The sequence below is a fragment of the Dendrobium catenatum genome, unplaced genomic scaffold, assembly GCF_001605985.2.
Source record: "Dendrobium catenatum unplaced genomic scaffold, ASM160598v2 fragScaff_scaffold_621, whole genome shotgun sequence".
NCBI classification, from domain to species: Eukaryota; Viridiplantae; Streptophyta; class Magnoliopsida; order Asparagales; family Orchidaceae; genus Dendrobium; species Dendrobium catenatum.
The window spans coordinates 16,247,572-16,265,157 of record NW_021319083.1 but is presented as its reverse complement, the minus strand read 5'-3'; the positions used below and the strand labels follow the sequence as shown (position 1 = coordinate 16,265,157).

General features: G+C 36.8%; 1 protein-coding gene across 1 annotated transcript in view; it reads left to right on the top strand.

Moving 5' to 3' along the window:
• Positions 1-17,586, top strand: part of LOC110094089 (UDP-xylose transporter 3) — a 31,619-nt gene extending 14,033 nt beyond the window's left edge. The window contains exons 4-7 of the mRNA XM_020819239.2: positions 10,395-10,527; positions 15,914-16,075; positions 16,157-16,429; positions 17,036-17,586. Of these exons, the coding sequence (XP_020674898.1) occupies positions 10,395-10,527; positions 15,914-16,075; positions 16,157-16,429; positions 17,036-17,143 (676 nt within the window). The 3' untranslated portion in view covers positions 17,144-17,586. The remainder of the gene's footprint in view (positions 1-10,394; positions 10,528-15,913; positions 16,076-16,156; positions 16,430-17,035) is intronic.

The window sequence follows — 17,586 nt, the reverse complement described above, 5'->3', positions numbered from 1 at the left end:
AAACTCTTGGAGTAAGTTTGAGATGTGGATCGAGGTCCGGGGCATCATAAATCTCCCCTGACATAGCAGTTCGTCTCCCTCCAATGAGTAATCTTGGTGGCTACCCTCTTCTTTCAGTAAATCTGACATGATTTTTTCCAAACCTTCATCTCTCGCACTTTCCTCTCTAATGGCCTCCTAGTCAAGCATCAAAGGAACATATAGTGTCACTGTCTGCAGCTCCCCCATACATCGAGATAAGGCATCTGTCGCCTTGTTCTCCACTCCTAGCCTATACTAAATCTTAAAATCGTACCCCCAGTAACTTGGACAACAACCTTTGATGCTCCTCTGTCACCATCCGTTGTTCTAGCATGTATTTCAAGCTCCGCTGATCTATCCTGACAATGAAATGTCTCCCAAATAGGTAGGGTTACCACTTCTGGAAGGCAAAAACGATGGCCATTAATTCTCTCACATAGACTGACTTCAGCCTGGCTTTAGCAATCATAACATGACTGAAATAGGCAATGGGCCTACAATTTTGCATAAGCACTGCACCAAGTCCGTATCTGGACGCATCCGTCTCCACAATGAAGGTCTGAGTGAAATCTGGCAAAGTTAGGACCGGTACTGTTGTCATTGCCTTCTTCAAGCTCTCAAATGCTGTTGTGGCCGCCTCCCCCCGTAGGAAACCGTCCTTCTTCAACTGCTCAGTGAGTGGTCATGCTATAGTGTTGTACCCCTTTACAAACCTTTTGTAGTACCCTATTAGTCCAAGAAATCCCCTCAGCTCCTTCAGATTTTTCGGCACTGGACACTTTAACATTGACTCAATTTTGGACTAATCTGCTGCCACCCCTTCTTTTGATACGACATGGCCTAAGTGCTCCACACTGGCTTGTGTGAAGCAGCATTTCTTCAAGTTGGCCCTCAGCTGGTGCTCCTGCAGCACTTCTAACACCCTTTTCAAATGTTCCCAGTGCTCCTCCTATGTTCGGTTGTAGATCAGGATGTCATCAAAGAATACCAGTACAAATCTTCTAAGATAAGGTTTGAAAACCTTATTCATGAGGGCCTGGAATGTAGCGGGAGCATTGGTGAGGCCAAAAGGCATCACCAGAAACTCACAGTGTCCTTCATGAGTTCTAAAGGTTGTCTTGGGCACATCCTCCTTCATCCGGATCTGATGGTAACCTGACTTCAAGTCTATCTTGTTGAAGATCACTGTTCCACTCAATTCATCTAATAGCTCATCAATGACTAGTATAGGAAACTTGTCAGGTACAATTTTCTTGTTTAATGCTCTGTAGTCCACGTAAAAACGTCAGCTGACATCCTTCTTTTTTACTAATAGAACCTGACTAGGGAAGGGACTGACGCTGGGTCTGATGATTTCTGCCTCCAGCATCTCTCTAATCAACTTTTTGATTTCATCTTTCTGGAACTGATGGTAGCGATAAGGTCGTGCACTGATGGGTGACACTCCCTCCTTCAACATGATGGCATGCTCATGCTTCCTCTGTGGTGGCAATCCCTGTGGTGGCTGAAAAACCTCATGGAACTGCTGGATCAATGGCTGAATTGAGAGGTGTATGCCCCCTCCCCCCTCCAATCTTGCTCCCTCCAAACTGTGCAACTCCACCAAATACCCTCCGCTAGCCAACTGTATATCCTTCACCATCGTTTTAAGAGAAACCATGGATTTGGATAGCCTCACATCTCCCTTAATCACCACTTTTCTTTCATCCACCATCAACTCCATCGTGAGTGCTCCCCAATTCACTTTGGTGTCTCCCAGAGTTTGTAGCCATTTAATCCCCAGGATGACATCAGTACTCCCAAGCTATAGTGGAAGAAAATATTCCTTCATCTGAATCCCCTGGATCATCAGTCGCACTCCTCTGCAAATCCCCTGGCTTTTCTCCACCTTCATCGTGCCCATCATCACCCCGTAGCAGCCGGTATTCACCAATCTCACTCCCAATTGGTCCACGACTTGGGTGGAAATGAAATTGTGAGTAGCCCCACTATCTATTAACACCACCACCTCCCTGTCCTCTATCATCCCCTTCACCTTTATTGTATAATTCGTAGTGAATCGTACCACTGAGTTTAGGGAAACTTCAGCCAGGTCCAAGTGTAGCTTCTCCTCCATCTCCTCCTCTGTCTCCTCCTCACCTCCCTCAGTTTCCTCGTCATCGCAAACGGTGAGAACCTGAAGAGTTTGGTCCTTGCACCGATGCCATGGCTTGCACTTTTCATCATATCTAAAGCACAACCCCTTAGCCCTCTTCTCCTGCATCTCTCTCTCCGTCAGCCGCTTGAAATTTCCCCTGCTTCCTCCTCCCATCTTCTGTTTGGTGGCTTCTCGACTCCTTCCGGTTGCGAAACCTTTAGGTGCTAGGTGAGTTCTCATCATCCTGTAAGTCCCCCCTGTGATGCTACTCCTAGCTCCCTTTTCCAAAATCCTCTGATTCTCCACCAGTTGGGCTAACTTCATGACCTCTCCCAAGTCACGGGGCATCAAAACATTTACTGCTGCTCGGATGTCCGCCTTCAACCCCTTCATGAAATTTTCCTCCAAAATTGTATTTGAGAGTTGCTCCACTCTGCTGGCTAGGTGCTCAAATCGCTCAGGTAGTCTGCTACTGATCCCTCCCATGTCAAAGCAAAGAATTGGTCATAAAAATCTTCTTCCCGGTCGGTTTGGAAATGTTATATTATGCAGTCTTTGAATTCTCTCCAGTTCTTGATAGGCCTCCTCTAGTCTCTCCACTGGAACCACGACATGACTTTTCCTTCCAAGCACAATCCCGCTGCTGTCAGCTTCTCCTCATCCGTCAACCCATTTGCGGCGAAGTATCGCTCTACCTTGTAAATCCACTCATACGCATCATCTCCTTCGAATATGGGCATCTTCAACTTCCTCATCTTCTGGTCTCCACCACTTTCCCTGATTCTCCCATAATTTTCCCTCTCCCAAGTGCTAGGTCCACCCCATGTTACTCGATCTTCCCTTGCTCTGCCATAGCCCCAACTCCCTTCGAAATCTCCATTCTTTCTTCAAAGTCAGCACCTCGGCAGCCGTAGTATCCCTCATGGCGTTCCTCATATTCACCTCATCTTTCTTCCCTCAGGATAAGCTCCATATGGGGTCTTCTTTCTTCTCCTTCCATGATTTCCACCTCATCTTCCTCCGAAACGAATTTCAGAATTTGTACTTTTCCTTCCAATTTTTTTGCCACGGAAGCTGTCATTTGGTTTTGAATTTCTAACATCTTCTTCATCATGTTCCTGAGATCGACGACTTGTCCTTCCATGGAGGAAATCCTTTCCTCCACCGTCGTTTTGATTTGATTCATCTCTCCTTCAATTCTTTCCTCCAGAGCATCCACTTTTTTGGCAGCCATCTTGATCTAAATTTCTTTAAATCCAAAAATTCAGGATTTGGATTACAAAAATAGCAACTTCGTCTCTTTTCCACCAAATTTCAGCCGCTGAAAATTGCCAAATCAGTCCACGAACGCCCAAGACTCGCTCTGATACCAATCTGATAGGAAATACTTGAGTTCGCAAGTAATCCTTACGGAAATACTTGAGTTCGCAAGCAACCCTAATAATAAATTGTTAAAACAACGAGAAAGAACACAAGACGATAATGAAAGCAACCCAAAATAGTAAATTTTATTAGATAAAATTTAAGCAATACAAACACTAGCAAAGATACACCAATCCTCTATTCGAGAGGAGGATCGTTCTCTCCCAATCTATAGACACCAGGTCTAGAGCCCAAAACTCCCAAGATACTCCAAGAGAAAACAATACTTAATCATGCCTTAACCCTCACCTCTCATGCCTATTTATAGATTAATTCCAAACCTCGTTTCCCAAAATAGATTAATTCATATAAATTAATTCAAATCTCCTTTCCCAAAATAGATTAATCCCTTGCTTTAAATAAGATATTTTATTTAATTAAATAGGGGCCCACTGAAAGATCGACATGGATGTTAAGCCCTTATGAACTTGCCCAAGGCTAACCAAGAGGGGGGGGGGGACTAGGGACGATGATCGGAGAAGACGACGACGGATCCTTGCTTGGAGCAACCTTTGTGAAACCCCTCATAAACTTCCCCTCACAAAATCCTCTCTCTCTCTCTCTCTCTCTCTCTTGCTCTCCCTCTCCTCGTGGCTCTCTCAGGTCAGAACAGCAGCATTAGATACTCTCTTGGGTAGAACAAGAGGTCTTATATAGAAGAGCTTCGGAATAGTTCTTAATTGCAACAAATCGACTTTATCGTCCATGACGATATAAATATTGTCATGTACGATCAGTACAAATTTAGTTCAATCAGCCAGGACGATTTGAGACGATCAGAAGGTTTTTGTTCATATCGTCCAGGACAATAGTATATCGTCATGTATGATTAGTACAAAAAGTTGAATATCGTCCAGAACATCGCCCTGAATAGATGTTTGGACGATGTAAAAATAACCTGATCGTCCAGGCCGATCTCACGATCGTCCCGGACGATTAGTTCAATTCAGTACATATCGTCCAGAGCATCGCCCTAAATAGAAGCTAGCCGATATTTGATCGTTCATGAACAACTAAGGTTTTTGAACTGATCGTCCCGACCGATCCTGCGATCGTCCAGGACGATATGATCGAGCAATCAAACCTTAATTACTTTCCTAATTATCATATTAATTTAGACATAATTGCATTGCATCGTCCTGGACGATGTCCAAAAATAAAAGCTACATAAATAGATCTGACTGTTGATTCTTTTTTATTTGAACCTATCGTCCAGGAAGATGTGCTTAACCAGGATGCCCTAATTAGGGTTTCTGTTTTTAACTGATCGTTCAGGCCGATTTTTGGATCGTCCTGGACGATGTGAGCAAAAACAGAAAACTCTAAAACAGTCATAAATTTTTCCCAAGTGTGTGTGTGCAAGATTACTTAGCATCAGGACCCACAACGTTATAATGGACGCAAGAAAAGGTAAAAGATACAATTTCGTACATTACAAACTGACTTAGTCCTAATTCACCCAATCTTGAGCTGGTTCAACTTGCAGTTTGATCTTGTGGACCTGAAATGTTAGTACGAAAGTCAGTCGTAGAGAAACAGAAGTATTTGCTATCATCAAATTTATATTCCCTGAAATCAGATCGCAACATCCATGTCCCTATGGATTAGGCAGTTAGAGAGGAGGCGGTTTGAACCGCCTCCTGTAGACCTTGGCCGACCCAGGTGGGGTCGGTTGGATAGGCGCCGACCTATCATCATCATGGAATGTTTTTAGCCAAAATAATGTCAAAATCATGTCTCCAAAATCACTGAACTGTCCTAACATTTAGGCTTTGTTTGGATTGAAAGAAAGTGAAGCAAATGAAATGAAAACCCAATACTTGTTGGTTGATTAGGAATATGCAGCCATTAATTTGGGCTTTTCAACCCTTTTTTGTTTCCTTTGCTCAAATTCTATGCATCCAAGTAGAGCTTAAAAACTGGCATGTTACTTCATTTAATGGCTCCCAGCATGCGTTAACCTTTTGTGCATGTTTCCATATTTAACATTATAAAGGTTTAGGAAATTAAGGCTTAGTTTGGGACGGCTTTCTTGCCGCTTCTTAAAGCAGCTTTTTAGTATAAAAATTTTATTTTTTTGTACTAAAAAGCTGTTTTAATAAGCAATAAGAAAGCCGTCCCAAACGAAGCCTAAAGCTGCTAGTCAGCTGCTGCAACTAATTGGTTTTGTATTATCAAGTGGTTAATATCTCCATTTTAGGATCACGCAGCTTTGGCATTGATATATATTTTTTTATTCTGTATATTTTTGTTTAAGAGGTTGTCAATCATGCCATTTTATGTACTGAAAACTTTCCTGATAGCACTATCAATCCCTATGTAGTTTAAGCAGCTTTACGCGTTAGGAATGTGGAGCTAAGGAAACTTGACGTTGACAACTTGATAATGATAAAATCTGATTGATGCTTTGATGCTAGTAATAAACTAGAAAATTCCACCGTGAGAAGGCATGGAAAAACTTATTTTAAAATTGAAAAAAAAAATGGTACATAGCTACTTGACACTTACCAATTAAATTATGGTGCAATAACATTAAGATAGTAAGGTTATTTATAAAAGCCTGTATAATATTGTGATTTTTTAAGTACATTTGTATTTCAAATAGGCATGAGAGGAAAATTTGATGGATGTAATTCGCTTAGATGAGTAAAAGAAAAAAAATCATAATAATCATAGTTTTCTTTCGTTGTGGCATTTTCAAAATTATAATATTAGATGATCAACTTTATAATTATGATTAATTACAATAATGCATAGCCTATTGCTCTTTGAAATTAGGCCTACCCATAGTTGATGTATTTATGATTCCCTAGCAAGGGAAGTTATCTCAATAACCTATGAATTATCAATATACTGAAATCTAGTCAAATTTATAAATGTTTAGTTTAGTCTTTTGACGGGTCTTCAATTGAATGCTATATGATTTCATTCTTAGAAACTAAATATTTTACTATGATATAATTATACCAGGCTGTTAAATTGAATAAAAATTAACTCATGATTAATTAATGGCTATTCATTTGGGCATCATTCCGGAACAATTAAACCAATACAAAATCCAGGGGTGTTAATATTTGACCCGACCCGAAAACCCGACCTGAAAATTCGGGTTTGGGTTGACCCGAACCAGTTCGGGTTCGTGTTGGGGTTTTCGACCCGTTTTGAAAATCGGGTGGGATTCGAGTTGACCCAGGAACCCAGAAATGACTCGGCTGCCCGCATGCATCTAGTTGCTTCCATGCATGACACACGTCACATCGCCTACCCGCCTTGTCGTGCCGTCTCGTCTGCCCGCCATCCTGCTGACGCAAGCCGCTGTCACGGTCACATCTGTCATGCGTCACTGCTGCCCGCTGTCGAACGTCGGCTGCCTGCGATGCTGATGCGACGTTGCATCCCTTGCCACTGCCGCTGCAGTTGCCGACTGCTTATGTCCCTTAAATGCGTGATTTATGCCACTGCCGAAGCGGGTCGGGTTCTCGTCCAGAAAATTGACCCGTATGCAAAAACGGGTCGGGTTCAGGTTGACCCGAATAATGCCGGGTCAGTTTGGGGTTCGACCCGAACCTGACCTGTAACTCGAAATTGACACCCCTACAAAATCCAAATTTATAAGTAGAAATTTTTTTGTCATTTCATAGAAACATTCGTAGATTTTTTTTTCTGCATTATAATGATATGGTACATATTACAAATGTTACTATCCTAATGTCTTAATTATACCCAAATTTTCTGTACATAAGAAAATAAAATTTTGCATCAATATTTAAATTGAATCCTATTTGCTAAACTTGAATATGTCATGTGTTTAAGTTCCTCTGGACTGTTTTTTGAAATAGACATTGTAACACCCCATAGTACTCCTATTAGTACTATCAGATATTACAAGTAGAACTTTCAAATATACATTAAAGGTTTACTAATAGATCATATACTGAATACATGGAAGCATCTCAATTACAAATTTCTTCAAAGATCAACTTACAGAGCCACTACAACAATCCAACTAATACTTATATGAAGTTCTTACATACATTTAAAGTAAACTCACTAACAAAGGTAACTTTAACATGTAAAGAAGAAACACTTGCATAATTTAGCTTGCATCAATCTTCTCCTTTTCCTTTCTTGTAAAAACAGTCAGTAAGAAGTAACTGGTGAGCTGTGAGGCTTAGCAAGTTATGCAGAATTAATTAACAATTAAGATGAATAATTAAAATAGCATAACATGAATAATTAGAACATTGAAATCATGACAGGAAATATTGAAAGTTATACTTAACATTTTGCTTCAATGCTTTTGGATTTCTATTGAATATAATTTTTCTGTGCAAGATTTGGCTATACTTTCTTAACTTTATTCAATGGAGCCCAAGTAAACTTAGCATTATCGCCATCGAAATTCATAGAGGACCATTTTGCCTCTTTGGGGTCCCTTTTACCCCACCTGCTAAGCAGGTACCATAATTCCTGGGGTCCCTTTTGCCCCTCTTACCATGTAGTTCTTGAATGAGAACCCATTTGTCTCAACTACATTGGTAATACATACATTAAATATAGCCAAATTTTACATTAATTTTGTATTTAACATTCTTTCAAATCACATATCATATCTTCCTTGATGATTCATGATATATATCTTGTATAAAATTAATATGCATTAGTTTTTCAAGGAAATTGCTATCCTTCCAAAACCTTCTCAAATAGAAAAACCTTTAGATGAGAGTACAAAACATTGTCTTGAACTCATATGGTAGAATTTTATAATCAGTAGTTTACACTTAAAATCTTGGATAAAACATTCTAAAGCAAAATAAATTACTTGCAATGCATAAGTTCCTTTCTTTCAATCAGTCACTAACAATCAATTATAGATATGCAAGTACAATTTGACAATATTCTTTTAAACATTAAATTTGCATTACTTACTTTCTTGACGAAAAGTTTTCTCCAATCCTCTACTTCGAATTCTTCTACTATTGTATGTCACTTCAAAGCTTTCTCTTTGAATATGACCAAATTTATCTAGTACACCATATGTTATAACATATTCAAGAACTTTTACTACTAATAGAAAATTCCATACTAAGCAAATACTAAAATAACTTACCTTCTTTCTTTCCTTCAATTCTCTATTATTCTTCGTTAACTGAAATGATTTATCTTCGCTCTTTCTCTTGATAGTATAAATCCTAAACTTAAGATCATAATCACTTAAATCTCAATCAATTATCATAACAAAATATATAAAAACTTCCATTAAAATCTTTACGTATTCCAATACTTGATAGCAGCAGGATTTTCTTCCTGTTTTTACCAAAGTTCCTTCTCTGGCTGACTTCCAAAGTCTCCTTCTCACTATCTAAACTGATACAGAACCCAATTGCTTTACCGAAATCCTTCAGCCGGACCTTGCTACAGTCCCGCGACATTGTAGCGAACTAAACTACAGGATTCCTGCAAACAGAGAATTCCGACTGCTCTCTGATGGTTACGGGAAAACTACTGCTTGCATGAGCTAAAAACTCTTCATCGCACGGAATAATGCTTACCCCACTTCTTCACTCTCACTTTTCCTTCACACCGCTACAGACTTCACAAGCAATACTTCATAATTATCTTCTGCTTTGCACGTCACTCAAAATCGTAAGCCTATTCTGTGAAATATCAATATGCTTGATATGCCAAACATCACATCCCTTCATTTCAACCAATGCATGCCTAGTACTGGAATTATAAAAGGATTAATTTAATAGGGTAGTGGGACGTACAGCTGTTATTTAAATACATTTATTACTAGTGCTTTGATTTAATATAATAACAGTTAATATATAATAAAATATTTTAGAATTAATACCAAACATACTTAATTTAACCCCAAATATCATTAATTTTAAAATAAGTTTTAGAATATGCTTAAATAAATTTTAAATTTTACATACCTGAAAATTTTGGATCTTACAGACATTTTCCTGACAAACCTAATTGAAACATGTAAATATCATAAATAATAAAATTTGTGAATTCATATTAATTTTTCTTGCAGTAGATAAATGAAAATGATGGTGGTGGTCATGAAGATGACATCATCCTATAATATTCATATTAGAAAAAGTAGAAGTAGAAAGTATCTTTTGTCCAATAGTCATCATTAAAAGTTAAGCATGGCGTGGTTTTTCAAGGATAGGTCTAATAGACTAAATTTAATCCTTTATTTAAATGTTACATAATTGGATCCTTGCACATATCCAAATATTGCCAGTGAAGAGTTTATTTGAGAAATAAATATAATACTTTCAATATATAAGCCCAAAGTCAATCCTGAGTTGCCAAAACTAAAACCCGAAAAATATAAAATAAAAATAAAGGTAAGGTTCAGCCCTATAGGAGCTTCCTTAAACTATATCATAAATGTACCATGGTCTATCCTATCATTTAAGATAGGGGATACCTTTGGCTTATTGTTCCTTATCATTTACTATTTTTTATTAAATAAAGACAAGCTTAAGGGCAAAAGTTAAAAACTGCATTCATAAAGACAAACACATATATAAGAACATCTTGCACTCCGTACTTCTTCTAATTTCATTGCGAAAATACCTTCATTATATATTTGGTCAGTGCTTTTAGCTACGTTCTCTTTATTTTGTTAAACTTAAAAGGACAGCTTTGCAATTTAAATTAATCTTCATGTGTAAAATTGGAAAATAAAAAAAATTGTTTCCATCTCTTTTTGTATGTTTTGTTGATGTACTTTATTTTCTTCATGTTATTATAATTTTAATCTCTCATTACATTTTTCATTATCTTGCAGTAGGAGCATTCAATTGTCACTTGTTATTCTCCTCTTGGGTGTTGGCATTGCGACTGTGACAGATTTGCAGCTCAATGTTTTGGGGTCTGTTTTGTCTCTCCTAGCTGTCATCACAACTTGCATTGCCCAAATTGTATCCTTGATGATACTTGGCACGGTTATTAAATTTGATCTTATCAAGTATAAATTTTGACATAATTTTCATAACAATCAAGTATTTAGTCCAAAATTTTCAAGAATCTATTTCTTGACCATCCAACACAAATCAACATATTGGAGGTCAAGACAATGGAGCTTGATCAAAAAAACCAAACAATATCACAATCGCATAAATTTAATTCAAATGAGTTTAAATTAAGCACTGAAAGCACTTAATATTGCATGTTTTCTGACATTCCCAATCAATTTTGATTCACTATGCCAACATTCGATCTCCAACATTCATCAACCATCGATGCTCAACTCCCACATCTATCCATTATTGCCTACCCTTCGATGTTCGTGTCAACAATCGTCTAACTTCTATCATTGACCAAAATGTTCTACATCCTACAATCGCCAAGTTTTATCCCTATCATTTTGGCCACCCAATCTCCATTTTTATCAGGAGAATGACAAAGCTAATCGTCTACTATTGCCCGATGTCCAATATTCTTGTCAACCTTTTCCGACACCGATCAAAGACCAACACTTCATGTCTCTCAACTACAACATCTAAGTCAACCGCCCATTGTTGCCCAATGTTTGCCATCCTCATAGATCATTATCCAGTATCTACCAATGATCGATGCTTGACTTCCGTTGATAGCAGGATACAAAGGCAATGATACAGGAAACCGAAAAACTGACAGACTCCAGTAATCACTATCACATATACACCCCTAAACCTTCATCTCAAATCTTCTCTTCAATTCCAACCATTCATCTAAAACCTTTCATTCAATCCCAACCATTCATTTCAAACCACCTCTATCCCATGTAACAAACTCAGCATATTATCTATAAAAAAAAAAGAGACAATCATCTCTGTTATTTTGGTATGGAATTATAATAGAGCAGCTCTACTTTTTTTTTCTTCCTATATTTTTATAATTGCTTTGGGCGATCAAGTCATTAATAAGAGTACACGTTTTATAGAGCAGCTCTACTTCTTTTTTTTTCTTCCTATATTTTTATAATTGCTTCTACAATGCGTTACCACTCCAAGGCTTTGCGCTACTTTTATGTTTCGAACTCAAGAACAAGCTTCAACATATTTCTATGTGGGATCAATCTATGACCAAGTATCTCTCTAAAATTAAAGCCTAGTTTGATGCTATAACTACATATGGATTATCCTTAGGTCCAAAAGACATATACTCTATGTGATGAAAAAATTAAAACTCTAAATCTATACTTAAATAACTCAACCATCAATCAAAGACAACGAAAGCTGCTATAAAATTCAAATAATAAAAATAGCTCAACACATTTCATTTCATCAAAATATATAAATAATAATCCCGTAACTTTTCAATCATCCATATATTAGAATAATTTAAAATTGGATTAAAAAATGGTACCTCAATCTACTAAGACTCAAAAGGTCCTGCTTCTACACCTTTTTATCCTGTTGGGCCTTTTTCTTTTATTGAAATATCAGAATGAACATAATGAGCACAATTAACCCAAAAGACTTTTTTCCTAACTGATATCAACATCCAAATTAAAATATTAAATTACAATATAATGAAAAAGATAGTGACTTGTAAAAAATAATATAAGCATTGGTATAACTTAATTTTTTAGGCTTTACGTATATACTTGAAGTTATCACTTGTAAAGCTACTTTCATAGATATTTTCAAATACATCACATAACACTTATTATTAGAAGTTCACTTGTACTTAGACTTTCATATTTCATCAAAGTTCATACGAAAATTCAAAAATTTCTTATATTCAATTCAGAATATTGTTCGCACTTAATTCATTAATATATATGCAATTTAATTATCATAATGCATATGACCCGATGTCTGGTTATAGGTCAACTTCGACTTTAACCTCCCTTTAACTTGCCACACCTGCTTATAACAAATGGGGTCAGAATCCCTTGCACATCCACACTAGGCAGATGAAGCCGAAACAGAACATATAGAGCCCTTGTAACATCTTAGAACATCTCTAATATCATGCTATGAATAGTGTAAATACAAATGCAACAATAACTAAGTTATGAATTCAATGTAATATTCAAATAATGCATGAATTGTTAGTAAAAGTCACATTCCATGTATAATATTATACACACTAAACTTTTGCTATTCAATTTCCAATTTCAGAGGAATATTCACATGAATATTTTAAGACTTTTACATAACTATTGCAATTGTTATAAAAACCTCAGTTAAATCATATACTCATAAATTTGTGTAGAAAAAAATAAATAGGTGAAAATTCGATTTCTTATAGTTTAAATGTTCAAAGTAAAGCATACACTAACATATTAAAGTTGCGCAGTGAAACCATTATAAAATCTGAGAAAAACACATTTTTATCCATAAATTTTTATAAATACTGAAATTGAAATCAGAGAGAAGTTTAGAAGTCTACCTCATGCTCTACGAAATCTCTAACTAGCCCGACAGACGAAACCTGGCCTTTGGCCTCTTAATCCTCTATTTTTCTTTCTTTCTTCTCTTCTCAACCCCTCCCCTCTTATTCTCCTTCGTTGTCCGGCAATTTGATTGGGTGAGGGGATAGGGTGAGTTAGCTAATAGTTTAAGATATTTTAATTATATAAAAAACACAAATTTGGTCAAGCGTTGCGTCACTAGCATCCTCAGCGCCACAACGCTGAATCGAATATTCTAGATTCCCCTAGAATCTTTACAAATAGAGAGCACGACACCGCGGCAGCTCCACCTAGCATCATAACACACGTTCAAACTCACTTCTCCCATTGGAGAGATCAATGCCACGACGCTGCCCACCCGACACCGTGACACTCCTAGAGAATATTCTATGAATAAAATTTCATTTCCCTGTCTACTTCCTGACTTAAGCACTTAAGAGTTCATCAGGCACTCTAAGATCCATTATTATTAATCAAATCAAAATTAAACACATTAAAAGTACTTATCTGCATTTCTGAATAACATATGGTATACTCTACACCTTGAATTGCTTTCCTTCCTCCAATCAAGTATTCAAGATAGCTATATACACTAATTTAAATTGAAGTCACATCACGTTAACATTAAACATGCATCTTTTCAAATCCTAAAATTTAAAGTTCAAATTTATTTATTATGACATGCTATCATCTCTGTAACATTTTTTTTAAATTCAGAAGGTCATAGCATGACATCATTACATCAACCCAAAGAAACAATCAAATTCATATTTTATTGGTTCATTTAAAGTTATATTTGCCACTCAACTATTACAAAGGGTGATTTATAGTCAACCTCTCAAAAGAAAGAAAATAGTTTAAGAAAAATTGAAGAGAGATCAGTAGCAGTTTTTCTGGAGATCTTGTCACTATCAATAAGATGCTTCAAGATGAATTCCCCTCCCTCCCTGAATTGATTTGATTTGGTAAATCTCATATATCTTCTGCGGTCGACAACCTAAATCTTCATAGTAGCCACTTTTCAGTAGAGTCGATGAATGATACCTTCAATTTGGCAGTTTATTCATTGAAATTGGATTTTTCTAGTTCTTAGCCATCCGTCATGGAAGCCATGGACGACTTCAGTTAGCTGACTTCAGCAGACAACTCATCATCTCTTTTTTACCAGCGCCACTTCATGAAGTTTCCTGGGTGTGGCAGAATTTGCACTATATTCATCCTGGAAAAATTCTCTCATAGTCAGCCTAACAATTTTTCTCAAAATTCAGGCACTAAGCTGACTAAATTCAAAGGCGTCTTGGGATATTTCTCTATAGCTAATTTGGCTAAAGGGAAGGCTGGAAGAGGAAGAATTTCATTGAAAAGATTTGAAGTGGACTTCTAGATAAGGTCAATATAAAATTTTACCGAAGGAATTGAAAAAAAATTATACTCTAGTTATTTTCTTGCCAGCTTCAGTACTCGACCCTTTAGTAGTTTGTTGCTCAAAAGCACCTAGGTGACTCCAATTGTCACTATTTCAATAGGTGATTGGACGTCTTCGACCTCAGTTATTACGCTAGGCAGTTGAACAACTTCAACTTCATCTACCTTAGTGGGCGACTGAATAACATTTGTTTATGAGATAACTACCATTTGTCCAATTTTTAGTTAAGTTGATTTTTTCCACAAAATTTTCAAATTTTATCTTCTCTCCTAGTTTTAATTTCAGTTGGAGAGAGCGATCATTGGCAGGCCAATATCTTTCTCAACATCAGTAGATGAGAATGAGTGCTAATCAGTCAAAGACTTTGACAAGACAACGAGCTCTTGGATATCGCCCTTAGACTTCTTCTCATTAATTTTTACCATCTACTTTAGCGATTATATCATCTTTTGAAAGTTGATTTTATCCTTTGAAACTTTCATCCTTCATAGGAAAATGCAGAGCTCAAAGGAAATGAGTGAATGCAGAAAAAGCTTTGGAATGGGGTAGAGTTATCTTATAGGTGTTAAAACAAGTCAACGAGTCGGGTTTGGGTCCGACCCAAAACTAGCCAGACCCGAATCTGATCAATCTTAACCCGACCCAATAACCCGTTTTAATTAAAAATGTTTTTATTAGTTATTAATAAAAAAAAAGATTAAAATAAGAAGATTATATCAATAAATAAAAGAAATTAAAATAAATTAAATGGGTCAATTTCAGACAAAATCGGGTTGGCGGTCAACCTGAACCTAATTGTTTTGGTCGGGTTGGCAGGTCGAGTCATTTATTGATACCTCTAAGTAATCTCATATTTACAGATTAAGAATTGGCTGATGTGGACAAAAGGACAATGTCATAAGCTAACATTAAATTTATTGATTAATATCTAATATTAAAATAAGTATTTATGAAGGCTTTATGATTAATTAATGAAGAATATTTTTTATATTATCTTATTCTTTTTGCAAATAAACTTCCAAAGATATAAGATAATGAACTAAATGTACAATCAAATATTCACAGATTCATAAAGGTGAATTTAAGTTAAGTCGACTCAGTTCAAGCTAAACTCTCTGTACTCTAGTTTATTTTACTGAATTCGCAGAGCTATCACTCGAAAATTCTACTTTCTATTTCTCTCCTTTCATTTTCACTTAATATTCTCAATATAGTTTAATGTAATTTATAGACAATTTTGAATTGAGCAGTTCTTCTTTTAAACCAGAGGTAATTTCAAAGGTTCCCTCTTAACTTACATGTGGACAAGAGTTATTGATGAATTCACCATTATGAGTCTGTGGTCTACATTGTTGCAGTGTTGATAACAGTCTTTTTTTTTTTCTTTTGCAATTGTGTGCATGTGTATATGTGAGAAAGCATGAAATGAATTGCTCTGATCATCCATTGTGTGAGGCCTTAATCAAGTACTTGTCAGATGACCAATAACATCCAGAAGAGGTTCAAGGTTACATCGACACAACTTCTGTATCAGTCTTGTCTCTACCAGGCATTAACCCTGGTTACTACAGGTCCTTTTGTTGATCGGTTACTCACAAATCAAAATGTTTTTGCTTTTAAATACACCCCTCAGGTTCTGGTAAGCACCAAATAAATCCGACTATCTCATTTTCTTTTGCCCAAACTTCATACATAATCTACATGGAAAATTTTCTTGCAGGTTTTTATTGTTTTGTCCTGCCTTATATCAGTTTCAGTCAACTTCAGTACATTCCTGGTAATTGGAAAGACTTCACCTGTCACCTATCAGGTCTTGGGCCATCTAAAAACTTGCCTTGTCTTGGCCTTTGGCTATGTCCTACTCCACGATCCATTTAGCTGGAGAAACATTTTGGGGATTTTGATTGCATTAATTGGAATGGTCTTATATTCCTACTACTGCCATATTCAAAACCAGCAAAAATCTGTTGAACCACCTGCCCAGCTATCACAGGTATAACTTTTTTTTTTTTTAATGTTGCTTCTCACTTTTGCTAACTATCAAGACTGCTTTTGCTTGCAATATCCTGTCCAAATGTGTTGGTCCAGTTCAACCTCCATGGTAACCTCACTTGGTTGATCAAGATGGTGTCTTTGAGTCTTGATCGACCAGAATGCTTGTTATGTGTTTATCAACAAAGTCTTACATGGGGTCCTGGTTGGGTACCCATTGGGTACCCATGCTTTACTCGGACGGGCTTAGCCCACCCACGCCCACCCATGGTGACTTTCAGGGTGTTGTACACTACGTAGTGAGGATTGCATTAATATAAGATATATGATGATTAGCAATGTAAATCGATTTATCTTACGATTTTAAGTATCCAATGGGTATGGGTGGGTACATGTGGGTGTGAGTATGGGTACCCAATGCAGATCTCTGTTTATCAACCAATCAACCATGGACTGGTTGAAATAGGCCTTCGCATTGGTGCAGGTGGTCAGACTTGGGATTCATTTAGGGCAACTGCAATTATCTGTAAAAGTCGTTAAAATTTATTTTGTTCAATGATTCATTCATGTCGGGTTTGCTAATCAAAAGCACCAAATCTTTTTTCAGGCAAAAGAAAGCGATCCTCTAATCAATTTAGAAGATAGTGCTTCTACAATTAACGCTGTGCCTTCAACTGCACCTGAATGGAAATCAAATAAAGATCTGGAAGCCTGACATCAGACCAAATTTCCTTGTTCGTCCATGAGGTTTTCTGCTGTTTCTCATCAACAAATCTCAATCTCGAGAAAAATCTTCTTAAGCGCAGAGTTCAACGCATAAGAGAAGAACAGAAATACAAAACTAAGGAATAACAGAACGGTCCAGTGAAGCACTGGCTCACATACCAGCCGGCTCTGTTATCAGTTAAAAAAAACAAAAGAACTTGAGGTCTATTAGGAGAATCCCTTTGCTAAGATGTATGATTTGAATTGAATGATGTAAATTGATTGTAATTCTGAATCTTCATGGCCTACCAGGGAGAGAAAGGTACGTTCAAAGCATCTTCTTCAATTTCAATTCTGTTTCATAGAACAAGCACAGTGCTCTCTTACTTTCTACTCTGCTACTGATTCATAGTAGGTAAAAAATGTAGAATATAAATTTACACGGTTTTATTG